Genomic DNA, 22,685 nt, shown 5'->3' on the forward strand with positions numbered 1-22,685 from the left:
TGACAAATCACAAACATTAACATTGCTTTTACATATGTTAGACCAAATGGCATATAACACAGACATAAGCATTGCATTTGTCATTCCAATAGAAGTGAGTTGGAAAATGACATAATATAATGCAATATAGTAAAACAATAATTGTCTGTGTGTCTGTATCTTTGTGTCCATTTGGTTGCTATGTCTCTGTCAATCCAATAGATGGCACATCAGAAACATCTGGCACACAACAAACATTAACAATGCTTTTATGAATACCATACCAAATGGCATATAACAGAGACATACGAGTGTCTGAATCTATGTCCATCTGGTTGCTGTCTCTGTCATTCCAACAGATGGTATATCACAAATATCTGCAGTAATCAAATGCACCGCATTTGACATTCCAACAGATGACGCATCACCAACATTAATTCTGCTTTTACATATCCCATACCAAATGACATATAACAGAGACATATGCATTGTTTTTGTCATTCCACCAGATGGTGCATCACAAACATTAACACTGCTTTTACAAATCCCATACCAAATGACATATAACAGAGACACACAAATTGCATTTTTCATTCCAACAGATGGCTCAATCACAAACATTTGTAGTGATACATTTCATTACTTCAAATGTTTGTGATGGGCCATCTGTTGGAGTGACAGAGACAGCAACCAGATGGACATAGATTCAGACACTTGTATGTCTCTGTTATATGCCATTTGGTATGGTATTCATAAAAGCAGTGTTAATGTTTGTTGTGTGCCAGATGTTTCTGATGTGCCATCTGTTGGATTACAAAATACAGAACATTCACTGCAAATGTTAATGCTGAGGTCTACATTGATTTCAATCCATCTTAGACGGGTAGCACAGCTAATATAATATTATATTATATAAGTGACATTGTGCTGCATTCCTGTTGAAATGATCTTGATAAGAATGAGTATTGTATAGATGTTGGCATTATTGAAACTATAAGTGGCAGATCTTTCTTGTACCTGCCAAGTGTTTAAGCTCCCTAAATCTCTTAACTCTTTTTTTGTGCTTTAAGGGTTTCTTTTCCTATAGTTGTAACTCCTTTTCACTGTCAAAAAGATAAAATCCAGAAACCTCTTTCCAGTATTTAAGCAGCTCGCCATTTCTGTTGACCTTTGTTGATTTTTCACGTGTGAGTTTTGACCCCGGCAGTCTCCCGTTTTCTTATTATACACTAAAGCAGTCCGGGAACATCCATGAAGTCAATGCAGTCACAATTCTGACAACACGTTTTTGTGCTCCAAGCCGGTGATTTTTCTTTTGTGCGCCGCACTCGACTAGCACTTTTGTCGAGATGTATCCCACCTGTTCTCCGCATGTCAAAAGTTTAATCCAATCACATCTCTAAAAATTTAAAGCAATTAGCCGGGGCAAGTAGCGGATTACAAACAGTTGCTCTGAAAGACATTAATTCCTCCCACACCCTCACGTGTTACAAGGGTGTGAAGAAGATATACATTTCAATATGAATGTACACTTTTGACTGTAACCCAATAATTAAGTAAGAATATCTAATATAACTGAAGGAAAACAAGCAAACTTTTTCTAAATTTTGTACGCATTAAACAATGCAGTTTTTGAATACGCCGACACTAGATATGCAAAACTCAGAGCTATAAAAAGTAGCTAGATATATCTTCTGATCGGAAATGAATAAAAATTAAAATCACATTATACACCAACATCCCAACTTGTTAAAATGTGTTAATTTCAAGATAATTATGTGGGCGGCCGCAGCAGCAGAGTCTTCTCGGTGACTTCAATTACTGCTGTGAGGTCTCGGAATTGGAGACAAATCCCTCGGATTGGAGGAATTGGCTGCGTGTGAAACAAGCTAAATGAACGACTCACTTTAATAAGCTGTGCGAGCGTGGAGATCTGTAAAGGCCAGACATTTAACTCGGTAAGAAGAAATTACTGGAAGGAATACGTCACAGCTGGGAACACTGGCATTATCGGCAGTCACTCGACAAGGACCGTCAGACGGCCTAACAAAGGCATTACGAGGCGATGTCTTCAACTTAAATCATACACGACTCCCCCGATTCTGATACGAAGGGGAATCAGAAAGTATTCGGACCCCTTCTCTTTCTGCACACTTTATTCTATTCTAGATTTCATTTGAAATGGACACATTTGTCATTTTTGTCCATCAATATGCACTCAACACCCCAAAATGAAACGTGTTTCCAGAAAGGTCTGCAAATTCTCCCTGAAAATGTGCCAGCTTAGGCAAACGTCCTCCAATGCCCCATTATGCTTTGCCAGGTAAGCATGACATAACAGAGTTGTAGATGCCAATGTTGGATGCGACACCTCTGTTCCATTCTTACCCGCCAAATAGTTGGGACCTAACTCCTGCTATCCGCCCCTTCACCACCACCTCCCCACAGATTCGCTGGTAGCATCAGCCGTGATGGTGGCGTTGGGGGCAATTTGAGGGATGTGTGGAGAGAATTTTTCCAGCCTCAACAACCCGGTCAGACACAGAGGCAGATCTACTATGAAGCTAATGGTTCAGGGCCTCTAATCCTGGAGGGGCCCCAAAAGTGACCTTAGTCTACATTGCTCAAACATTTTGGGTGTCTACTGTATGAAAAAGTTTTTTTTTGTTTGTTTTTTTTAATAACTAGGGGGCTTTGCCCCCCTGCTCGCCAATCCCGTGCGGGTTGCTATGCGTTAGCCTCTGTGAGATATTCAGCCGGGACACAACACAACGGACACCAACAATTCATAAAATCACACGCTTTTATTATTCCAAGTGTCCCCAAACACAAGTCTCACACACTCACAGTGCTCCCGCACCAAACATACTTACTCAGGCCTTCAACTGTCTGTGGGCCGCCTTTCCTCTCCTCACGGGAGCTTTGTCCTGCTCCCGCTCCCAACTGTAGGAAGGCAGCCCCTTTTATTTTCACCCGGATGTGCTCCAGGTGCTTGCCGACGACCTTCCGGCGGCATTTCCTGGTGTGCCAGAAGTGCCGCACTAGCACCTGGAAGCACTCCGGGCGTTTTGGACCTCCCTGACTGTCTGGTATACGAAGTATAGGGAAAGTATTATAATCGTCCAAAGATTCAATGCCAAGATTTTGATGAATCTCGACAACATGTTAGACCTTCCCGACTTTCTTGTATACAAAGTATTGAGAAAGTATTGGAATCATCCAAAAATTCAAAGTAGAGATTTTGATGAATCTCGGCATTTTAGACCTCCCTGATTTTCTTGTATATCAAGGATAAGGAAAGTATTGGAATCCTCCAAAAAATCCATTTCAAGATTTTAATGGATTTCGATGTTTTAGACCTCCTTGACTTGCTCTTATACAAAGTGTAGGGAAAGCATTGTAATCGTTCAAAAATCCAATGTCAAAAGTTTGGTGAATCTCAACGTTTTAGACCTCCCTTAGTCCGAAAATACCATTTTTGGAATTACCGTATTTACTCGTGTACCACGCGCCCTCGTGTAAGATGTGCACCCCAATTTTTACAAAGAAAATCACAAAAAAAATGTGCCCCATGTACAACGCGCATTGTGATTGTATAGGAAGACTTTAGGGCACGTTTTCTGCGAAATGCCCTTCTGTTTTTGTTGCATGACGAAAGAGCGCGAGTGAACGAGCGAGACAGAGAGAGAGAGAGAGCGCGAGCGAATGAGCGAGAAAGCCCAAGCAGAAGAAGTAAACATTACAGAAAAAAATTTCCTCGTGTATGACGCGCACCTGATTTTCTGGAAAAAATATGCGCGTTGTACACGGGTAAATACGGTATGTCTGTGTGACTATCTGTGTGCCTGTGTGTGTGTGTGTGTATGTATGTGTGTGTACAGTAGTCCCTCGCTACTTCGCGGTTCACTTTTCGCGGATTCACGACTTCGCGGATTTTATATGTAAGCATATCTAAATTCATAACGCGGATTTTTCGCTGCTTCGCGGGTTTCTGCGGACAATGGGTCTTTTTACTTGCTTCCTCAGTTGGTTTGCCCAGTTGATTTCATACAAGAGATGCTATTGGCGGATGGCTGAGAAGCTACCCAATCAGAGCACGTAGTTAAGTTCCTGTGTGCTGCTGATTGGCTCAGCGACGGAGTGTTGCATTAACCAGGAAGTCTCATCTCACTCATTCAGCATTAACGTGCTAATGCTTCAGGGGCCGTGTCCAAGCACCAACAGAAGATGCAAATGATTGCAGAAAAGGTAAAAGTTTTGGATATGTTGAAGGAAGGGAACAGCTACACCGCTGCAGGACACCATTACAGCATCAATGAGTCCACGATTCTTTTTATTTAAAAAGGAGGAAAAGCATATAAGATCTACGGCCGCAGTGTCCTTTAACCAGGGCACAAAACGAGTTGCAAGTGGACGTGATAAGGCAGTAGTCTGGATGGAATCTGCTTTAGGAATCTTTGCAACAAGGTCAACGACGTCATGACCGGCTACAAGCTGCTACGTGTACTTCGCTATACAGTAAGTGTAAACTTATCTACCGATTTCATATTGCTTAGCAGTTGTCCCTGTTTTTAATAGAGTAAAGGGTGGGTTGTAAACAATACAGGGAGGGTTTAAAAACGTCCAAATACACGTTAAATAATTAAATAAATATGGTGTCCCTACTTCGCGGAAATTCAGTTATCGCGGTCGGCCTTGGAACCTATCTCCCGCGATAAGTGAGGGATTACTGTATATAAACACGATAACTTGAGTACACTGTCACTTAGGTCATCCAAATTTTGCATACAAGTATTAGGTACAAAACATAGATTTCTATCAACTTTTGGACTATTTCTGCTAACCAGAAGTGGTACTTTACCTTTTATTCATACAGCTGCACAGTCCGATTTATTCAACTTAACTTTTATAATAATTGTTCAATATTTTATTAATTTGATTTGTTGTTGATGGTTCGTTAATGTACATAATATAAAAATATAATCATTGTTTTGTGGTTTACTCCTCAAATATCCATTTCCATATCTGAGGATACGAGAAAGTCGAGGGGAGACCACTCCCAATGTTTTTTATGAGGAATCCTCCTGGATTTTCTTCTGTTGAGCCCACGGACACTCAAAAAAGTGATGGATGATGTGATCAGACACTGATGGACCGCAACCTTGGAGTTCAGCTTGTGTCTCTTTGGATGTTGTCCTTAGCTTTTTGTCTGCCATTCCCATTATCCTTCTTGCCCATTCTAGGGCCTCGTCCAGGGAGGTTTGCTACAGTCCCATGGACCTTAAACTTCTTCATAATATTTGCAACTGTTGCCACAGGAGCATCAAGCTGCTTGGAGACGATCTTCACCATTAACATGCTTGTCTATCATTTTGTTTCTGATCTCCTCAGATGACTCCCTTCTTGAGTTTCTCCGGTCCATGTTCAGTGTAGGACACATGAGTGATGACATTTCTCCATTTAAATCGTTGAACGACTGACTGCATGATTAGGGATGAGTGTGATACGAATTTAAGAAAACAGAAAGTTTGAAAAATCACCTGAATCCAGTTATTCAGGTACCAACAAAAGTGTCCAGGCCATTTTAGATGGTCTTTATTAGAAGAAGCAACACTTGATCTCTTGTCACACTTGCTTTGCGTGACTCAATGACATATCAGGGAACTTTGGCTTTTCCTTTGGTCACTTTCAGGAGGCAGGCAACACTTTTTCAATGAGTTCTGAGGGAGGCCAACAAATCTGCTCACTTCTGTAGACCCTCCACTATACCTGAGATAGGGAAGGGTGAGGGGATGCCAAGGGGACTGCACCAACACTCAATGATGGCAGCAGCTCAGCTTTCAAAATAAAATGGCGGCCTGTCTGATTTAATGCTGTGTTTAAAATGGGAAGCATCAGAGAGAACTGGTGAATCCCCTTTTCCATGGACAATCATTAAGAAAAATCAAAAAGAAATAAAAACTCAAAAGGTTCTAATAATCATTAATCAAGATCAGCTAACAGAATGACCTCTAAAAGCCTCTCTGACATTAAACAGGAACACAGAGGAGTTGTTGACATTGCTTTAGTGCATCAGAAAGTGAGAAAAGATGTAAATAACTGAAAAAGACTCCCTTATCTAAAGTGGACATCATACCAAATACAGAATAACAAACAGTAATCACTGAAGTAAATACGTATAAAATAAAAAACGCAAATAGCCATTCCAGGGCACGTAATAAACTGCTTAAGCAATGAGTCCTTTGAACTTTCTGTCTCCCCTTCATGTTCTATTCCTTCCCAAACAAAGAAGTTTCAGAAATGAAAATAATACCAGCAATTGGATTCGTGTCTCAGGGGCTCGTACTTCTAGAAAGGTCTCGTGGTGCACTTCAGACATATCGCTGGAGGCTGCGCTACATGCCATCATAAAGATGATAGGCCCGGGTATTAATGGCGGGCCACGGTTCACTTTATTGCACTGCAGCAGCTCCACTTCTGGCTGAGCTATGATTTTCCTGACCTATCATTACAAACGCATTTCGCCTTTTCCTACTATAAATCCCACAACAAATCAAAAGTCACTGCACCATCAATTTCCAGCAGCCCTGGGGGTAAGAAAATGTACAACCGTAAACTCCGAGTATCAGTCAGCATTTTCAAAAGCTTTAAAAAAAAAAAAATTCACAATACAAGCAAAGGCTACGGTGTAATATTTATTGCCTCCTTCATAATTTAAAAAATATATGGAAAAGAGAGAAGAAAAAAAAAAACAACTCACTTTGTCACCATCAAGTCCTAGAGGCCCAGTAGCTCCCTACAAATACAAATAAATGTAAATTAATTTTTAAATAAATGCATATAAATTTGTGCTGACAGGTACACAGATAGGAAAGGTATTACGATATACAGACATATACAGAAAGATATTATGAAAAGCACTACATGATAGATAGATACTATATAATGCTAGAATGATAGACAGACATATGGATAATAATGCATAGATAGATATGAAAGGCACTATATGATAGATAGATAGATAGATAGATAGATAGATAGATAGATAGATAGATAGATAGATAGATAGATAGATAGATAGATAGATAGATAGATAGATAGATAGATAGATAGATAGATAGATAGATATCAAAGGCACTATATAGTGCATAGACTGGAATAGCCTGCCAGTAGGAATTCGCCAGGCTAATACAGTGGAGCACTTTAAAAAACTACTGAAAACACATTACTTTAACATGGCCTTCTCATAACTTCACTGTAATTTAATCCTGATACTCTGTATATCTAATTCATTATAATAACTATTCATTCAAATCTGTACTAACCCCTACTCTCTCTTCTGTTTCCTTTTCCGGTGTCCTGTTGGTGGTGGCGTGCGCCACCACCATCTACCCAAAGCACCATGATGTTCCAACAATGATGGATGGATTAAAAGCCAGAAGTCTGTATGACCATCAGCATCAAGTGACTCCGTGAAAAACCCGAACTACAAAGAGGACTATTTCATTTATGTTAGGTAGAATGCCCAAAGGGGACTGGGTGGTCTCGTGGCCTGGAACCCCTACAGATTTTATTTTTTTCTCCAGCCTTCTGGAGTTGTTTTTTGTTTTTTCTGTCCATCCTGGCCATCGGACCTTACTCCTTTCTATGTTAATTAACGTTGTCTTATTTTAATTTCTTATTTTGTCTTTTATTTTTCTTCTCTTCATTATGTAAAGCACTTTGAGCTACTTTTTGTATGAAAATGTGCTATATAAATAAATGTTGTTGTTGTTGTTGTAGACGGAATCGATTGATAGACAGAGAGACAGATAGGCACTACATAATGCATTGATAGATATGAAAGGCACTATATAACAGATAGATATGAAAGACACTATATAATAGACAGAGATAGATATGAAAGGCACTATATAACAGATAGATAGATATGAAAGACACTATATAATAGACAGAGATAGATATGAAAGGCACTATAAGATAGATAGATATGAAAGGCACTATATAATGCATAGACGAAATCGAATGATAGACAGACAGACAGATAGGCACTACATAATGCATTGATAGATATGAAAGACACTATATAATAGAGATAGATATGAAAGGCACTATAAGATAGATAGATATGAAAGGCACTATATAACACATAGACGAAATCGAATGATAGACAGACAGACAGATAGGCACTACATAATGCATTGATAGATATGAAAGGCACTATATAATAGACAGATAGATATGAAAGGCACTATATAATAGATAGATAGATAGATAGATAGATAGATAGATAGATAGATAGATAGATAGATAGATAGATAGATAGATAGATAGATAGATAGATAGATAGATAGATAGATAGATAGATAGATAGACAGACAGACATGACTTATCTTCACACTTTTTTTGTTAGTATAGAAGTCCATAGCCTTGTCCATACTGTCCCAACTGTTTTTAGGATTGGGGTCTCACACCACCTCATAACACTGGGGTATCCAGACTGTTGTAACTGATGCCAGCCACCCCTCGCTATTTCAATTGGTGCCTTTGCTGTACTTTAAGCAAATGAAGGTCACAAGCTTGGATGGCCCGGTGATGGAAACTCTGACAATTCTTTACTTTCCTGCTGACCCCAAGTGCGGCTGAAGTGTGTTGTCACCAACTGTAGTTACTATAGTTACGCCGTGAACCTGGCAATAATTTGTCACCTTTCAAGTCCCGTGAAAGGCTCTTGTAAGACCTCCAAGGCTCAAAAGGAGGTAGCAAGTCTCAGGAGAATTCCTCATTCATAAAAGAGCAGAGAACTGAAGGCACCAAGACGACTTTGCACTGAGCATCTCCATTAATGAGCCTGCTGATATTTAAGGTAGCTTGGCTATATTCCGAGTTTTATTTTTTTGAAATATATGTTTTGAAATATTGTTATTCATGCCTTTAGGAGTCAACAAGAGTTCCATACACAAGCATCTCTTCGTTTCATATTTCATTACCCCTCCTTGCTCATAAAGGCCACATTTCCTGTTCTATTTAAGGGTGAAGGCTGGCGTTTTACGAGGTTTTAAAAATATTTGGAGTAGATGTGGATTAGACTCACTTGCCAACCACAGTAAACTGTGAGAAGCCACAGTTCTCATGTTCAGCACTGTATATCTATGGCACAACGATATCTAAAAAAAAATCTATCTGACAGCTAACACGTAAACACGCAACTTTGGGAAACACAAACAAAATGGAAATGGCTGGCACATCACGTTCTGAAAGGTCAGTGGACGTGGGCCCCGTGTGTCCCGATAATTCACCATGCGGCCATGTGATGCCCCATGTTCTTGAACTCCTGCACAGATTAAACCCTGGGCATCTTGTAGACCATGACCGACCAGAATCCAGCAGTGAGTGAGAAACGCTGACAAATTTTGAGGTGCAAAAGGCACGGCCGTCCTTTTCTTGCAGCAAGCGCCATTAGAGCAAAAAAGAAAATCAGTGCCATGCACTTAAATCAAACACAGTTAATTCAGCACTGACGCACAAAAAGGAAAATTAAAAGGCCAATGTACATGAGTGCACCTTCCAGCAGCTGTGTAATGAAAAGCAAATCCAAAGCAAGAAGAAAAACACAGTCTGACAAGTTATTCTAAAATGGAAACCAAACAAAACAAAAGCATCCAATAATGAATTGAGAAAAACAAAGTACACTTACCGGGGATCCAGGTGAGCCGTCTCTCCCCGGTGTGCCATCTAAGCCCTTGTCACCCTAGAGGGAAAGATTCAGCTGTTAATATCGGAGCAGAAGAACATTCACTTCATGCTGAACAGAAGTGCAGTGCATGATGGGAATATTTTGCACAGTCAAACGGTTTACACATATACCGTATTTTTTGCACCATAAGACGCACCTGACCATTAGACGCACCTAGGTTTAGAGGAGGAAAACAAGAAAAAAAATATTCTGAACCAAATGGTGCAATAATATGTTTAATAAAATATAGCAGAATAATATTTCAACAATGTACATTCAACAGCGGTATTAAGAAACATCACTGTCATTAACAAATAAGGAGAGACTTTAAGGTTCAAGCACTCTTCTAGTTTTATGGAAACCCCAAGAAGTCCTCATCGCTAGTGTCAGAATTTATGAAGCTCAGTTGCTCACAATCACTTTGCAGGAGCACGTACCTATCATCACGCAGCATAATCTGTCCAAAGCCATCAGGGGACAAATCACGTTTGGACCAATGCTCCCAGAAGTTATATCACCAGTCCAGTCCCATCTATATTTGTAAGGCCACAAAGCCCTTCATCTCATGTTTTGTTGTTGGTTTCCAGTTTGAAAAAATGAGAATGCGGTGCAAGCACAGCCCTCGATTCAAAAAATTGCTCTGCATACCTGTTTGTCTCGTCTGACAGTAGCTGAAAGGCAGCTTCAGGAAAGAACAGTCTGAAGTAGTCCAGCGGCTAGTAATCTGTCAAGTCCAACAGCAAGCCATACTGTCTTGTGAAGTCCGGTAGCCAGTTTGGCTCCCACGGATCAATGTCTAGGTATTCCTCCCACACGAACCTTGCCGTAGGTGCATCGGCTGCGCGAATGCGTTCAGCTAGCAGCCGATCAGCTGATGCCAGCTTCTCACTCTCTTGTTCGATCTCCTGATCACTCTCAACAAAATCAGATTCTAAAAAATCAGAGTCCGACTCAGTGATAATGCGCAAAACATCGTCTGCTGAGTATTTTGTTTTCTGCACTCGCTTCGCTCCCTCGTGAGATGTCGATGCCATCTTGCCTTTGCTTATATTTGTTTACATTTCGCAACTCACGTACACGCAAGGATTAGATCCCAAGTCAATGAGTCTAACACTCCTCCAAGCACAGAGGGAATGCCTGTAACGTAACAGTGAGTTTTGTCGCCCTCTACCCCGGATGTCGACTTTTGTCAGGTAATACACATCATGGTCTGTGACACAATATTCGCTCCATAAGACGCACAGACATTTCCAACCTTCTTTTGGGGAAAAAAAAAGTGCATTTTATGGTGCGAAAAATACGGTACTCCACATCCCACGTAACTAACCTTGAGCTGGGCGTAGGATGAGTTTACCACTAATGAGCTTGAGTGTGTCACACACATGCACATGGGAGGCAATCTATGGGCTTAACTAAGAGTAAAAATGCAGGGTCCGGGGTTAACAAAGTCCACTAATGTCTTCTCTCCCTCCTCTGCAGGACCACAGAAGGGAAAATCAGCTAAAGTCTAACCAACTTTCACTTCCCTCTCCAGACCAGACCCCTCTGCTGACCTCACTTCCACTGGTGCCCTGTTGGACCCTCCTCTTCATTTCCGACACCAATAAAGCCAGTCACTTGCCTTCCCCAGTCCGTTCCATTCTGGTTACTCTACAGATCTATCGACTAATGACAGTACACGGGGTGGAGCCCCAAAACCTCTTTTTTTTGTTTCTGTGTTCTCTTTTTACAAGTGATAATGATGTTTGGTAACATTTTCTTCATTTTGGTTTTTGCACATACAGTACTTTCAAAGTACATTTGGGAAAGTGGTGAAATATCAGGGCGCCCCGCTAGCCGGGATGAAAACCTGAGTCAGGTTGTCTCGTCTTACATGCTCATTGGGCAAAAAAGAGAGGCGGAGCTCCTGTCACTTAAAACAACAGATACTTTCAAAGTCTCATCTCTTCCTCAGGGAGAAATCTTCTTATTCCTCGTTGATTTTTAATATTGATAAAAATTATTGAGAATAAATGATTATTGATTTAAATTCATCTTTTGAATATACAGTGGAACCTTGGATTGCGAGCATAATTAATTCCAGAAATGTGTTTGTAATCCAAAGCACTCGTATATCAAAGTGAATTTCCCCATAAGAAATAATGTAAACTCAGATGATTTGTTCCACAACCCAAAACTATACATATAAAAATGATTAATACAACATATAAAGTAAAAATACATAAAACAAATTAACCTGCGCTTTACCTTTGAAAAGAATCATGGTTGGTGCGAGTGAGTTTCGAAACTCTTTTGGGATTCCACCCAATTGGACCGACACACGGAAAAGCGTCCCGAAGCAACTGCAGGCTCCCAGCACTGTAGCAGTTTGCCGTAAAAGCGAATCCGAAAAGATCGCGGACATGCTATAAGCGCCTGCCGTAGACGGGTGATACAAGGAAAATTATAAATGCAGGGCACAGTATTACTTGGCCACTAACTTGGCCCCAACTTTGCCTGACTGCTGTGTCTGTGTATAGGAGAGCGGCAGATCCCGCTACAATAAATTACCCTGCCATTCCTGTTTCAAGCTGAATAAAGCTGGTGTTGCTAAAGTACTGAGACTCAGCCTCATGTTTTGGGGTGTATGACAGGGACTCGCATGTCACAGCACACACATGAAGTCACCATGCTATAGTAAACAGTATACGCTCATACGGATGTTGACTATACGAGTGAGGCACGGCGACTGAGCCCTAGAATGGGAGACGATTACCCACAATCCCGCAGTGAGAGAGAGAGAGAGAGAGAGAGAGAGAGAAGAACCATCGGCTCAGTTGTGATCACGTGACACTCAGCAGACAAAGCGTATACACACTACTCGTATTGCAAGACTTCACTCGTTTATCATGTCAAAATTTATTAAAAATTTTAGCTCGTCATGCAAAACACTCACAGACCAAGTTACTCGCAATCCAAGGTTCCACTGTAAATGATATCTACTCTCTACATATAAAATCCTAAGCCTAAAAGTGCAACAATTTTGTGCAGTGATTTAATGTGACACTTTTATGTCACATTTTTTGTCACGCTTTAAATCGGGCTTCTTTTAAAACCTACATATAGGTATATATGTTTGGTATCAGAATTTATCGAACTTTAATGTGATGTTGTTAGATTTTCCTATTCTTTTTCTATTTTTAAATTAGAAACTAAAAAAATATCAAGAACTCACGTCCCGCAAGACAAGACTTTGTGTCAAGAGATTTAAACACACCCGGGGCTAGAAATAAAACATAAAAAGAGTAGATGTCAAAGACAGCTGCTGTAAAGGGTTTTAAATGTTTGAAGCACCACACGAGATGCAGATCACGAGGCACGGCAGCAGGCCAGCAGCTGATCGAGCAAAGAGGAGGTAAAACAAAAAACCTGTATTTGTTTCCTATTGTGTCACCATTTAAGAGGGGGTTTCAGAGGAGCAACCGTGTCTCCTTGGGGTGCATTCTGTCCCCCTCTTCACAACGGCAGAGACGCAAAGTGGCTGGTGTGTAGCGCAGGCTGGGATTTGGCAAGCAAAGCGAGTATAGTATTTGTAAAAATCCGCTATTTGTGTTTATCCATATACCATATTCAGATTTGGCTCCCACCCCTACATTACAGGATAAGGCAAAATGTTTAATCTGGACCTAAACCAGATCCAGAATGTCACATAAAACTGAACTCGCTCACGTTCAAGCTTTTCACTTGCAAATACGTTACGTTAAAGTTCACCGTTCTTAGAAAAATTAGCTTGTGCAATGAAAGTCACGCTCTTTTAGACTAGATCATGCACAACACCGACTACAAGCAAACACCGAAACTACACAGGAAAGGCTTCAATGAAACAATGTGAATGTCCTAGAGTGGCCGAGTCAGAGTTCCATACTTCAATCTAATGGAGAATTGGTGGCTGGACCGGACAAAGGCTGTCCATGTATGATCAGCGTGACACCTGACAGAGCCTGAGCAGCTTTGCAATGAAGAATCGGAAAAATGTCACAGTCCAGATGTGCAAAGCTGATCGAGATAGATAGATAGATAGATAGATAGATAGATAGATAGATAGATAGATAGATAGATAGATAGATAGATAGATAGATAGATAGATAGATAGATAGATAGATAGATAGATAGATAGATAGATAGATAGATAGATAGGACACACACTTTATTAATCCCAAGGGGAAATTCACATACTCCAGCAGCAGCATACGGATAAAGAACAATATTAAAGAGTGATAACAATGCCGATAACAATGCAGGTATACAGACAGACAATAACTTTGTATAATTTTAACGTTTACCCCCCCGGGTGGTATTGAAGAGTCGCATAGTTTGGGGGAGGAACGATCTCCTCAGTCTGTCAGTGGAGCAGGACATTGACAGCAGTCTGTCGCTAAAGCTGCTCCTCTGTCTGGAGATGACACTGTTTAGTGGATGCAGTGGATTCTCCATGATTGACAGGAGCCTGCTCAGTGCCCGTCGCTCTGCCACAGATGTCAAACTGTCCAGCTCCGTGCCTACAATAGAGCCTGCCTTCCTCACCAGTTTGTCCAGGCATGAGGCGTCCTTCTTCTTTATGCTGCTTCCCCAGCACACCACTGCGTAGAAGAGGGCACTCGCCACAACTGTCTGATAGAACATCTGCAGCATCTTATGACCTGAACACAAGGAATCAAAGGTGTCCTGGCTGCATCTACTAAATACTAACTTGATGGGGTGAACACTTAGATCAGGTCAGGTCATTTTCTAACCCATTTAATCCAGACCCGGGGTCACGGATATTGGGGCTTGGGGGAGCTGGAGCCTATCCAGGTAGTATAGGGCACAAGTCAGGGAGAAGTACTGGACAGGGTGGCGAACTCCGTCGCAGGCTGAACACTTAATGTGATCAATTAGTTCATGTATTATAATTATAATTAAATTTTGAGCAGAGATCGGTTTTCACTTTGACCTTAAGAAGTCTGTTGATCAGTAGGTCAAAAAAAGCCAAATTAGATCCACTGTGATTCAATGTTGAATAACAATAAAATGTGAAAACCTCCAAGGAATGTGAATACTTTTTTATAGGTGCCAAATCTACAGGAGCTGCATACTGTAATTACATTGAATGGATTTGTTTTGCATGGTGTCTAATTTACAGTATATACTGATGTAGAATAATTAACGATTATTTGCTATCACTATACTTGGTTACTTTACAGTAATAGAACTTCATTTGTCCACAGGAGGGAATTTGGCTTATTACACAAGATCTTTAAATAAATAAATATATAAACATGTAGCTAAATAGGTAAGTAAATACATAATTAAACACACACACACTTTGGTCTGTATACACGCCAGACTGACTACAAAGGAAGAATACTGAAAAGAAAGAAAAAACGTCAGACTTGGCAGTCCCATCAAGGCGCTATACAGACATATTTCTATGGGTATAAAGGAGCCCCCAAATTGCATTTCTTGACACACTACTGTTGAATGATTCACTGCCTGAAAGTCCTCAGTGTTGGTGTGTCAGAGAGAAGATGTGCAGCATTGTCCATAATGGCACTCAGATTTGCTTTAATCCTCTCCTTTGCTACGACCTCCAGGGGCATCAAAAGTGAGTCCCATAACTGAGCCTGAACATTTTAATTAGCTTGTTGATTCGGTGGGCCTCTCCTGAATAATACCAGCCCAGCATAGAACATTGCACTGGTCATCAGAAGAGTTGTAGAAGATGTGAAGGATGTCACTTCCCACATTAAAGGAACACAGTCTCCTAAGGAAAGAAAAGCCTGCTCTGCCACTTCTTACGTAGCTCTTCTAAGATCTGAGACTAGTCCAACCTGTCATGGATGTGGATGCCCCCAATTACATTTCTTGACACACTTCTGCTGCATGATCCACTGCCTGAAAGTCCTTGGTGTGTCAGAGAGAGGATGTGCAGCATTGTTCATAAGGACACTCAGTTTTATCTTCATTCTCTCTTTTGTTACCACCTCCAGAGGCATCCAGAGTGTGTCCCATAACTGAGCCTGAACATTTTAATTAGCTTGTTGATTCGGTGGGCCTCTCCTGAATAATACCAGCCCAGCGTAGAACATTGCACTGGCCATCAGAAGAGTTGTAGAAGATGTGAAGGATGTACAGTAACTTCCCACATTAAAGGAACACAGTCTCCTAAGGAAGAAAAGCCTGCTCTGCCATTTCTTACGTAGCTCTTCTAAGTTCCGAGACTAGTCCAACCTGTCATGGATGTGGATGCCCTCAATTGCATTTCTTGACACACTTCTGCTGCACGATGTATTGTCTGAAAGTTCTTGGTGTGTCAGAGAGAGGATGTGCAGCATTGTTCATAAGGACACTTAGTTTTATCTTCATTCTCTCCTTTTCTACGATCTCCAGGGGGTCTAGAGCGTGTCCAGTAAGTGACCCTACCCTTTACATTAGCCTGTTGATTTGGTGGGCCTCTCCTGAAGTGATGTTACCATCCCAGCACACCCACTGGCCATCACACACAGATGTGAATGATGTCACCTCCCACAATAAAGGAGCACAGACTCCAAGGAAAAAGAGCCTGCTCTACCCTTTCTCCTATAGTTTATGTTCCAAGACTGGTCCCACCTGTCATGGATGTGGATGCCCCCAATTGCATTTCTTGACACACTTCTGCTGAATGATCCACTGTCTGAAAGTCCTCAGTGTTGGTGTGTCAGAGAGCGGATGTGCAGCATTGTCCATAATGGCACTCAGATTTGCTTTAATCCTCTCCTTGGCTATGACCTCCAGGGTGATCCAGAGTGTGTCCCATAACTGAGCCTGAACATTTTAAATTAGCTTGTTGATTTGGTGGGACTCTCCTGAATGATACCAGCCCAGTACACCACAGCGTAGAACATTGCACTGGCCATCAGAAGATTGTAGAAGATGTGAAGGATGTCACTTCCCACATTAAAGTAACACAGTCTCCTAAGGAAAGAAAAGCCTGCTCTGCCATTTCTTATGTAGTTCTTCTATGTTCCGAGACTAGTCCAACCTGTCATGGATGTGGATGCCCCCCAAGTACTTGTAGGAGTGGACCACCTCTACATCCACTCCCTGAATAATGCTAGACATAGAAGCTCTTTGTTGCAGCAAAAGTCATTTGTTGATTTTGCTGATGTTAAGATGATGACAATTCTCTGTGCACCAAGAAACAAAGATCTCCCACTGACTCCTCTCCACTGTCTCACCCCCCTTATCAATAACCCCCATAAGTGTAGAATCTTCTGAGAAATCCTGCAAGTAACATGATCTGCTGTTATATTTATAGTCGGAAGTGCACAGAATGAAGAGCACAGCAGAGAGGCCTGTTCCTCTTGGTGTTGCTCACACAGTCCTTGAGTCTCACAAACTGGGGTCTGCCTGATAGATGGTCCGTCATCCAGGATACCACAGGCTCCACCTGCATGTCTCTGATTTTAACAGGGATGGATGGATGGTACTAAAGGCACTGGAAAAATCAAAATGCATCATCCTCACAGTGCGGCCAGCTTTGTCCAGGTGAGAATAAGCCTTATGGAGAAGATATACAATTGCGTGTCGCACTCCAGTCTTTGTTCGCTAGGAAAACTGCAGTGAGTTCAGGTGGTCTACCACAAGAGGACTTGTATGGTCCAGGACCAGCCTGTCAGAAGTCTTCATGATGTGAGGTGTAAGTGCCAGTGGTCTGTAGTCACTACCTGAAGAGGCATCTGACTTCTTTGTAACTGGAACAATGCAGGACCACTTTCTGGAGATTTAGGGGCAAACTGAACAGGTGACAGAAGATGTCACAAAGTTGGTCAGCACAGACCTTAAGAACTCGAGTACTGACTACATCAGCAATTCCTGTGTGTAGCTTCCTCAGTTGTCTCCTTACTTGGTCTTCAGTTATGAACAGGCCACACTGATGGTTGGAGGTGGACTCCTCACTGGCCATTCCAGTTGACGTGGTTGGTGTTGTTGATGTAGTAAGGATGGTGTGGGGAGAGTCTGGTCATTGGAAGAAGGTGGTAGTGGGTGGGAAAATTTATTAAAATGTGTTCAGGGGGTGTTAGTTTGCCCATATCCCTTTCTAGCAGAGATAACCCCAAATGATATAGTTGTCCATCTTTCCCATCATGCACTGGGCTCGAAATCACTCTTTAGCAGCTTGTCCTTCCTACAGTCTGCCTAATAAAGCATTTCTAATAACAAATTTCTAGGCATCTTTAACTGCAGCTGTTGCCAGCCAGTTTGTGTGTAACCGAGAGGCCAACAGCTGCGCTGATGTGTAACACTAGCCCACATGTGCCATTTTGTAGCATGACACATGCAGATGTCACTTTCTTGGGTGAAAAAATGTTTGAAGAAAGCCTGCCTGCTTAATTGTCTGCCCTACAGTCAATGTTTATTCTTTCAGTTGGAAGGCTCTAATCAGTTGATGCTCCCATTCTAAAAAAAACATGCATTGTAAAAGCAGGCAAGATGGAAGACTGAATTAGTGTGGCCACATAATTTACCGGTTCATGATTTGAAACTCAGTGCAGGGGGGATTAGCGCTGCTGCCATATTAATATTTCACAGCGTCCTGGGATAAAATCCTGTGCCTAGTCAATGTATGTATGTGCAGTTTGATAGTTCTAGCCCATGTCTGTTTAGGTTTTCCTTTACGGCAGGAATAAGTGGGGTTCAGGGTGGGATTGGTATTGCATTGGGGAAGTGGGGGGTCAGGCTGGAGAGCATGTGCCGGTATAGTGCGTTACCGCACTCACCGCATGACAAAACTGTTCAGGATCCTGGCTGGTAAGGCCCCCCACGCACTCCAGTTCCACCTCCCAGAAACAACCATCTATCTGCCGCAGTCAGGTGTTATGTGGGTGTCCCCTAGGCCTTGGGCCAGCTGCTCGGGTCCTCAACAATGAGGATCCTGCAAGCCAGGTCACCCTCGGGGAATCACGCCACATGGCCATAGTGCCGTAACCGACGCTCCCTCACAATGCAGGTAATGTGCCTCATTTGGGACTCTGAGAGCAGCACCAAGTCAAACCAGCGGTACCCAAGGATTCTCTGAAGAGACACAGTACTGAAGGAGTCCTGTCTTCATCTCACGTCTCTGGATAGCATCCATGTCTCAAAAACAGGAAGCACCAGGACTCGTGCTTGACTTGGACCTTCTTCCTTTTGCAGAGATATCAGGAGTGCCACACACCCCTTTCCAGTGACCTCATGACCACCCATGCTGTCCCAAACCATCTACTGACTTCATAGGAAGAGTCACCAGAGACATGAATGTCACTGCCGAGGTAAGTAGTGTAGACTGATGGGCAAAAATTGCCAACATATCCACTTAAAATGAAATCAACAACAGTATTAGTTAATATATTAATTATCTATATATATAAAATCCCTGTGTGCGTCCAGGTGTCCGTGTGTGGGTGTCTTCTGATGAAGTGTGCATGCGTGGGGCACGGTGCGATACGCGATATTACTGTCAGAGAAAGTTAGAGGCGTTTTACGGAAATACAAACCAGTATTACTGCGAGAGGAAATTAAAGGTACACAATACAGTGACGCATATTACAGCCACATACAAGCCAGTATTACTGTCAGAGGAGATTAAAGGCATATTACCGACGCGCACGCCTGTATTACCGACAGAGAAAATTAAAGGTATATTACGGACGTTCAAGCCAGCGGACGTACAAGACGGTATCCTTCAATAAGGGCGTGCACAAAAAGGCGAGCCTCAAAAGGGCGACCTCAATTGGGCGCAGTGAATAAAGGCACGCGAAAATAAAGATCTGCACCTTTGTTGCTCTTCACATATTCCAGAGCCATTTGAACTAAATTATCTACGAACGCCTTTATTCGCCGCGCTCAATTGAGGTCGCCCTTTTGAAGCTCGCCTTTTTGTGCGCGCCCTTATTGAATAGAGCCGTACAAGACAGTATTACTGTCACAGAAAATTAAAGACACACAATACACGGCGGCAGCCCACGAAGAACGGTCAGCACAGCAAGTAAACATCAACAAAAGAAAGGCTGAAAGAAAAATACGACCAACAAAAAGAATGAGGTCAAAGTCCCTTGCCATTTAATATAGACTGTTCCTACTAATGTTTATGCACTGCTGTTCTAGCGCCCGCTATTGTAACGGGCTAAATGACTAGTATATTATAATATATATATATATTATAATATAATTTAATTTAATGATACACCCCCCCCCCCCCCCGTTGATCATACGGACTTAGTTACCTCCACCCACCCCCCACTGAATGTGTTGCTATATATTGCCTTTGATTCTTGTAAGTCTAAGCATTATCCTCTGATGAAGACCCCTGACAGGGGTTGAAAGCTCAGGAATAAAACTATTTTATGATACGTGATTCGTTTTTTCTCCCTTTGTGGATCTCCAACTGCAAATATATATATATATATATATATATATATATATATATATATATATATATATATACACAGTAATCCCTCCTTCATCGTGGGGGTTGCGTTCCAGAACCCCCGGCGAAAGGTGAAAATCCGCGAAGTAGAAACCATATGTTCGTATGGTTCTTTTTATATATTTTAAGCCCTTATAAACTCTCCCACACTATTATAAACATTTCCTGCACAATTATACAGCATAAACCCTTTGTATTCTCTTAGATATTAGGTAAGATTCGTTGAAATTATGTATGTAAACACAGTTTATATACAGTAAAACCTAAATATTATTTTAAAGATATCGAGCATCTCCGATATCACATATGTTACAGCCATTACGACAGACAGGCCACCAGCAATAAATACGTACAATGCAAGAAAAATTGTATACAGTGAAATTTGTGTACAGTGACACTAAACTATGTACATGTAATAAGTACTGTATGTAGATAATTAATTATGATTACTCATCAACAATGACACGACGACTTGTCCGATAAAGAGGAGTTTAATTTTACTGCACAACCAAGGATAGCGTTACAGCTCTTCTAAAGGAGCCTCTTGTTGTTCTTCTTCCATCACTCTTCAATCCAAATCCCTAAAGCAGATTCCATCCAGACTACTGCCTTATCACGTCCACTTGCAACTCGTTTTGCACCCTGGTTAAAGGACACTGCGGCTGTAGATCTTATATGCTTTTCCTCCTTTTTAAATAAAAAGAATCATGGACTTGTGCCGTAATGGTGTCCTGCAGCGGTGTAGCTGTTCCCTTTCTTCAACATATCCAAAACTTTTACCTTTTCTGCAATCATTTGCATCTTCTGTTGGCGCTTGGACACGGCCCCTGAAGCAGTAGCAGGAGCACGTTAATGCTGAATGAGTGAGATGAGACTTCCTGGTTAATGCAGCACTCTGTCGCTGAGCCAATCAGCAGCACACAGGAACTTAACTGTGTGCTCTGATTGGGTAGCTTCTCAGCCATCCGCCAATAGCATCTCTTGTATGAAATCAACTGGGCAAAGCGGGAAATGTCCGGCCAAATCGGGAAATGGCCAATGTCGCTGTAAATTGACCGGCCAATGTCTGATCTTTTCCCTCGATTTTGGGATTTGACCAGCCAGTTTGCGAAATGGCATGGGGCGATCAGCCAAAGTCGGAAGGAAAAAGGCACGAGCAGCGATTTGTTGCGCACTTAGTAGTGCAATTGCGTTGAGTGCAGCCTTGGCGGCTCATGTTCAGAAAGCGGACGCCACTTGGTTGTTTCACATTAATTAAGATCAGGTATATAAGTAGATTTCACATTTCTGTTATCATTTTAGCAATAAAATAGTGACTTAACATCAGGGACCTATTTTATTGACCTTAAGGTTAGTGTTTGGGCGAGGGGAAGGCTGTCTCAAGTGGCGTCCGCTTTGCTGAACAAGACCCGCCTTGAGCAGTTTCTCGTGCAGAATGGAAAACTCACTTCTGAATCTGCATCTGAAAATTTTTAAGCATCTTCGCACCTTGAGCGGACAGTCTTACATCAGCGCATCGGATTTTGACCAGGGAGTTCTCGCCACTTCGCGAAATGGCTGGCCAAAGTAGCATATATGCTGGTCATTTCTAGTACTTCGGACTTTAGCCACACCTCGCGGCCAAAATGCGAAATGGCCGGTCAATTCGGGAACTGGCTGAACTTCGGGTTTTGGCCGTAACATACATAAAAGCCAAATACCACTGACTCACTCATCACAAAATCTCCCGAACCGTGAGGACTTGAAATTTGGTATGCAGGTGCTCGCTAAGAAACGGTTTTAAAAATTTTGTGGTCCAAGTGCATTCTGTCTGTATGTCTGTCCGCTTATCACGAGAGAATTACTTAACGGATTTAGATCGGGTTGTTTTCTATAATTTGCTTGAACTTTCCGGTTGATTTTGTGACTTGTCTCATTGCACTAAGTACCAGAGTTTGCTTGCGGTACCAATGTATTTATGCAAATCCGAGAGAGTGGCTGTGGGCCAAGGAGGGGAGGGGGGATTTGGGGGGCAGGGCCTTCCTCATTCATGCGCCGGCCTCCATTCGAGTCGATCTACCTCTCGCCACGTGTTGGAGTGCACCTTGCCTCCGCTTAGCTAGCGATACCGGTTTGTTCAGCAGACATCGTCATCTACAGATTGTTAAGGAGTAACTGTAGCCGCAGGAGTGTAAGGCGACTTCAAGCACAGGTAAAATGCATGCCGAAAGAAATCTCTCAGTCCAAAAGTTTGTTTTTTTTAAATATTTAGTGAAAATTCAAAGCAAACAATCCGCATAAGAAAAAAGTTGTTAACACACGTAGAATAAAAGGAAAAAAAATGAGACAAAAATGTATCTTCTCTAAACTTAGCTTTTCTTGTAAAACGTTAGTTGTTTCTATACCTGAAGTCTTTACTTCTTCTTCTGTACGCTTTAAACGTATGGCGCAGCACATTCCATTAAGTGCTTTGTCTTACATGTTGCTTGGCACACAAAACAAGCACACAAGGCATGAAAGGCCCGG

The 22,685-nt window shown here is 41.8% G+C and overlaps 1 protein-coding gene across 1 annotated transcript in view; it reads right to left on the reverse strand.

The window, feature by feature from the left end:
• Positions 1–22,685, reverse strand: part of LOC114665759 (collagen alpha-1(XIX) chain) — a 192,583-nt gene that overhangs the window by 61,472 nt on the left and 108,426 nt on the right. The window contains exons 10-11 of the mRNA XM_051919255.1: positions 9,677–9,730; positions 6,740–6,775 (exon numbers count right to left, since the gene is read on the reverse strand). Coding sequence (XP_051775215.1) covers positions 6,740–6,775; positions 9,677–9,730 — 90 coding nt within the window. The remainder of the gene's footprint in view (positions 1–6,739; positions 6,776–9,676; positions 9,731–22,685) is intronic.

Source organism: Erpetoichthys calabaricus, chromosome 15 (genome assembly GCF_900747795.2).
Source record: "Erpetoichthys calabaricus chromosome 15, fErpCal1.3, whole genome shotgun sequence".
In the NCBI taxonomy this organism is placed as follows: Eukaryota; Metazoa; Chordata; class Cladistia; order Polypteriformes; family Polypteridae; genus Erpetoichthys; species Erpetoichthys calabaricus.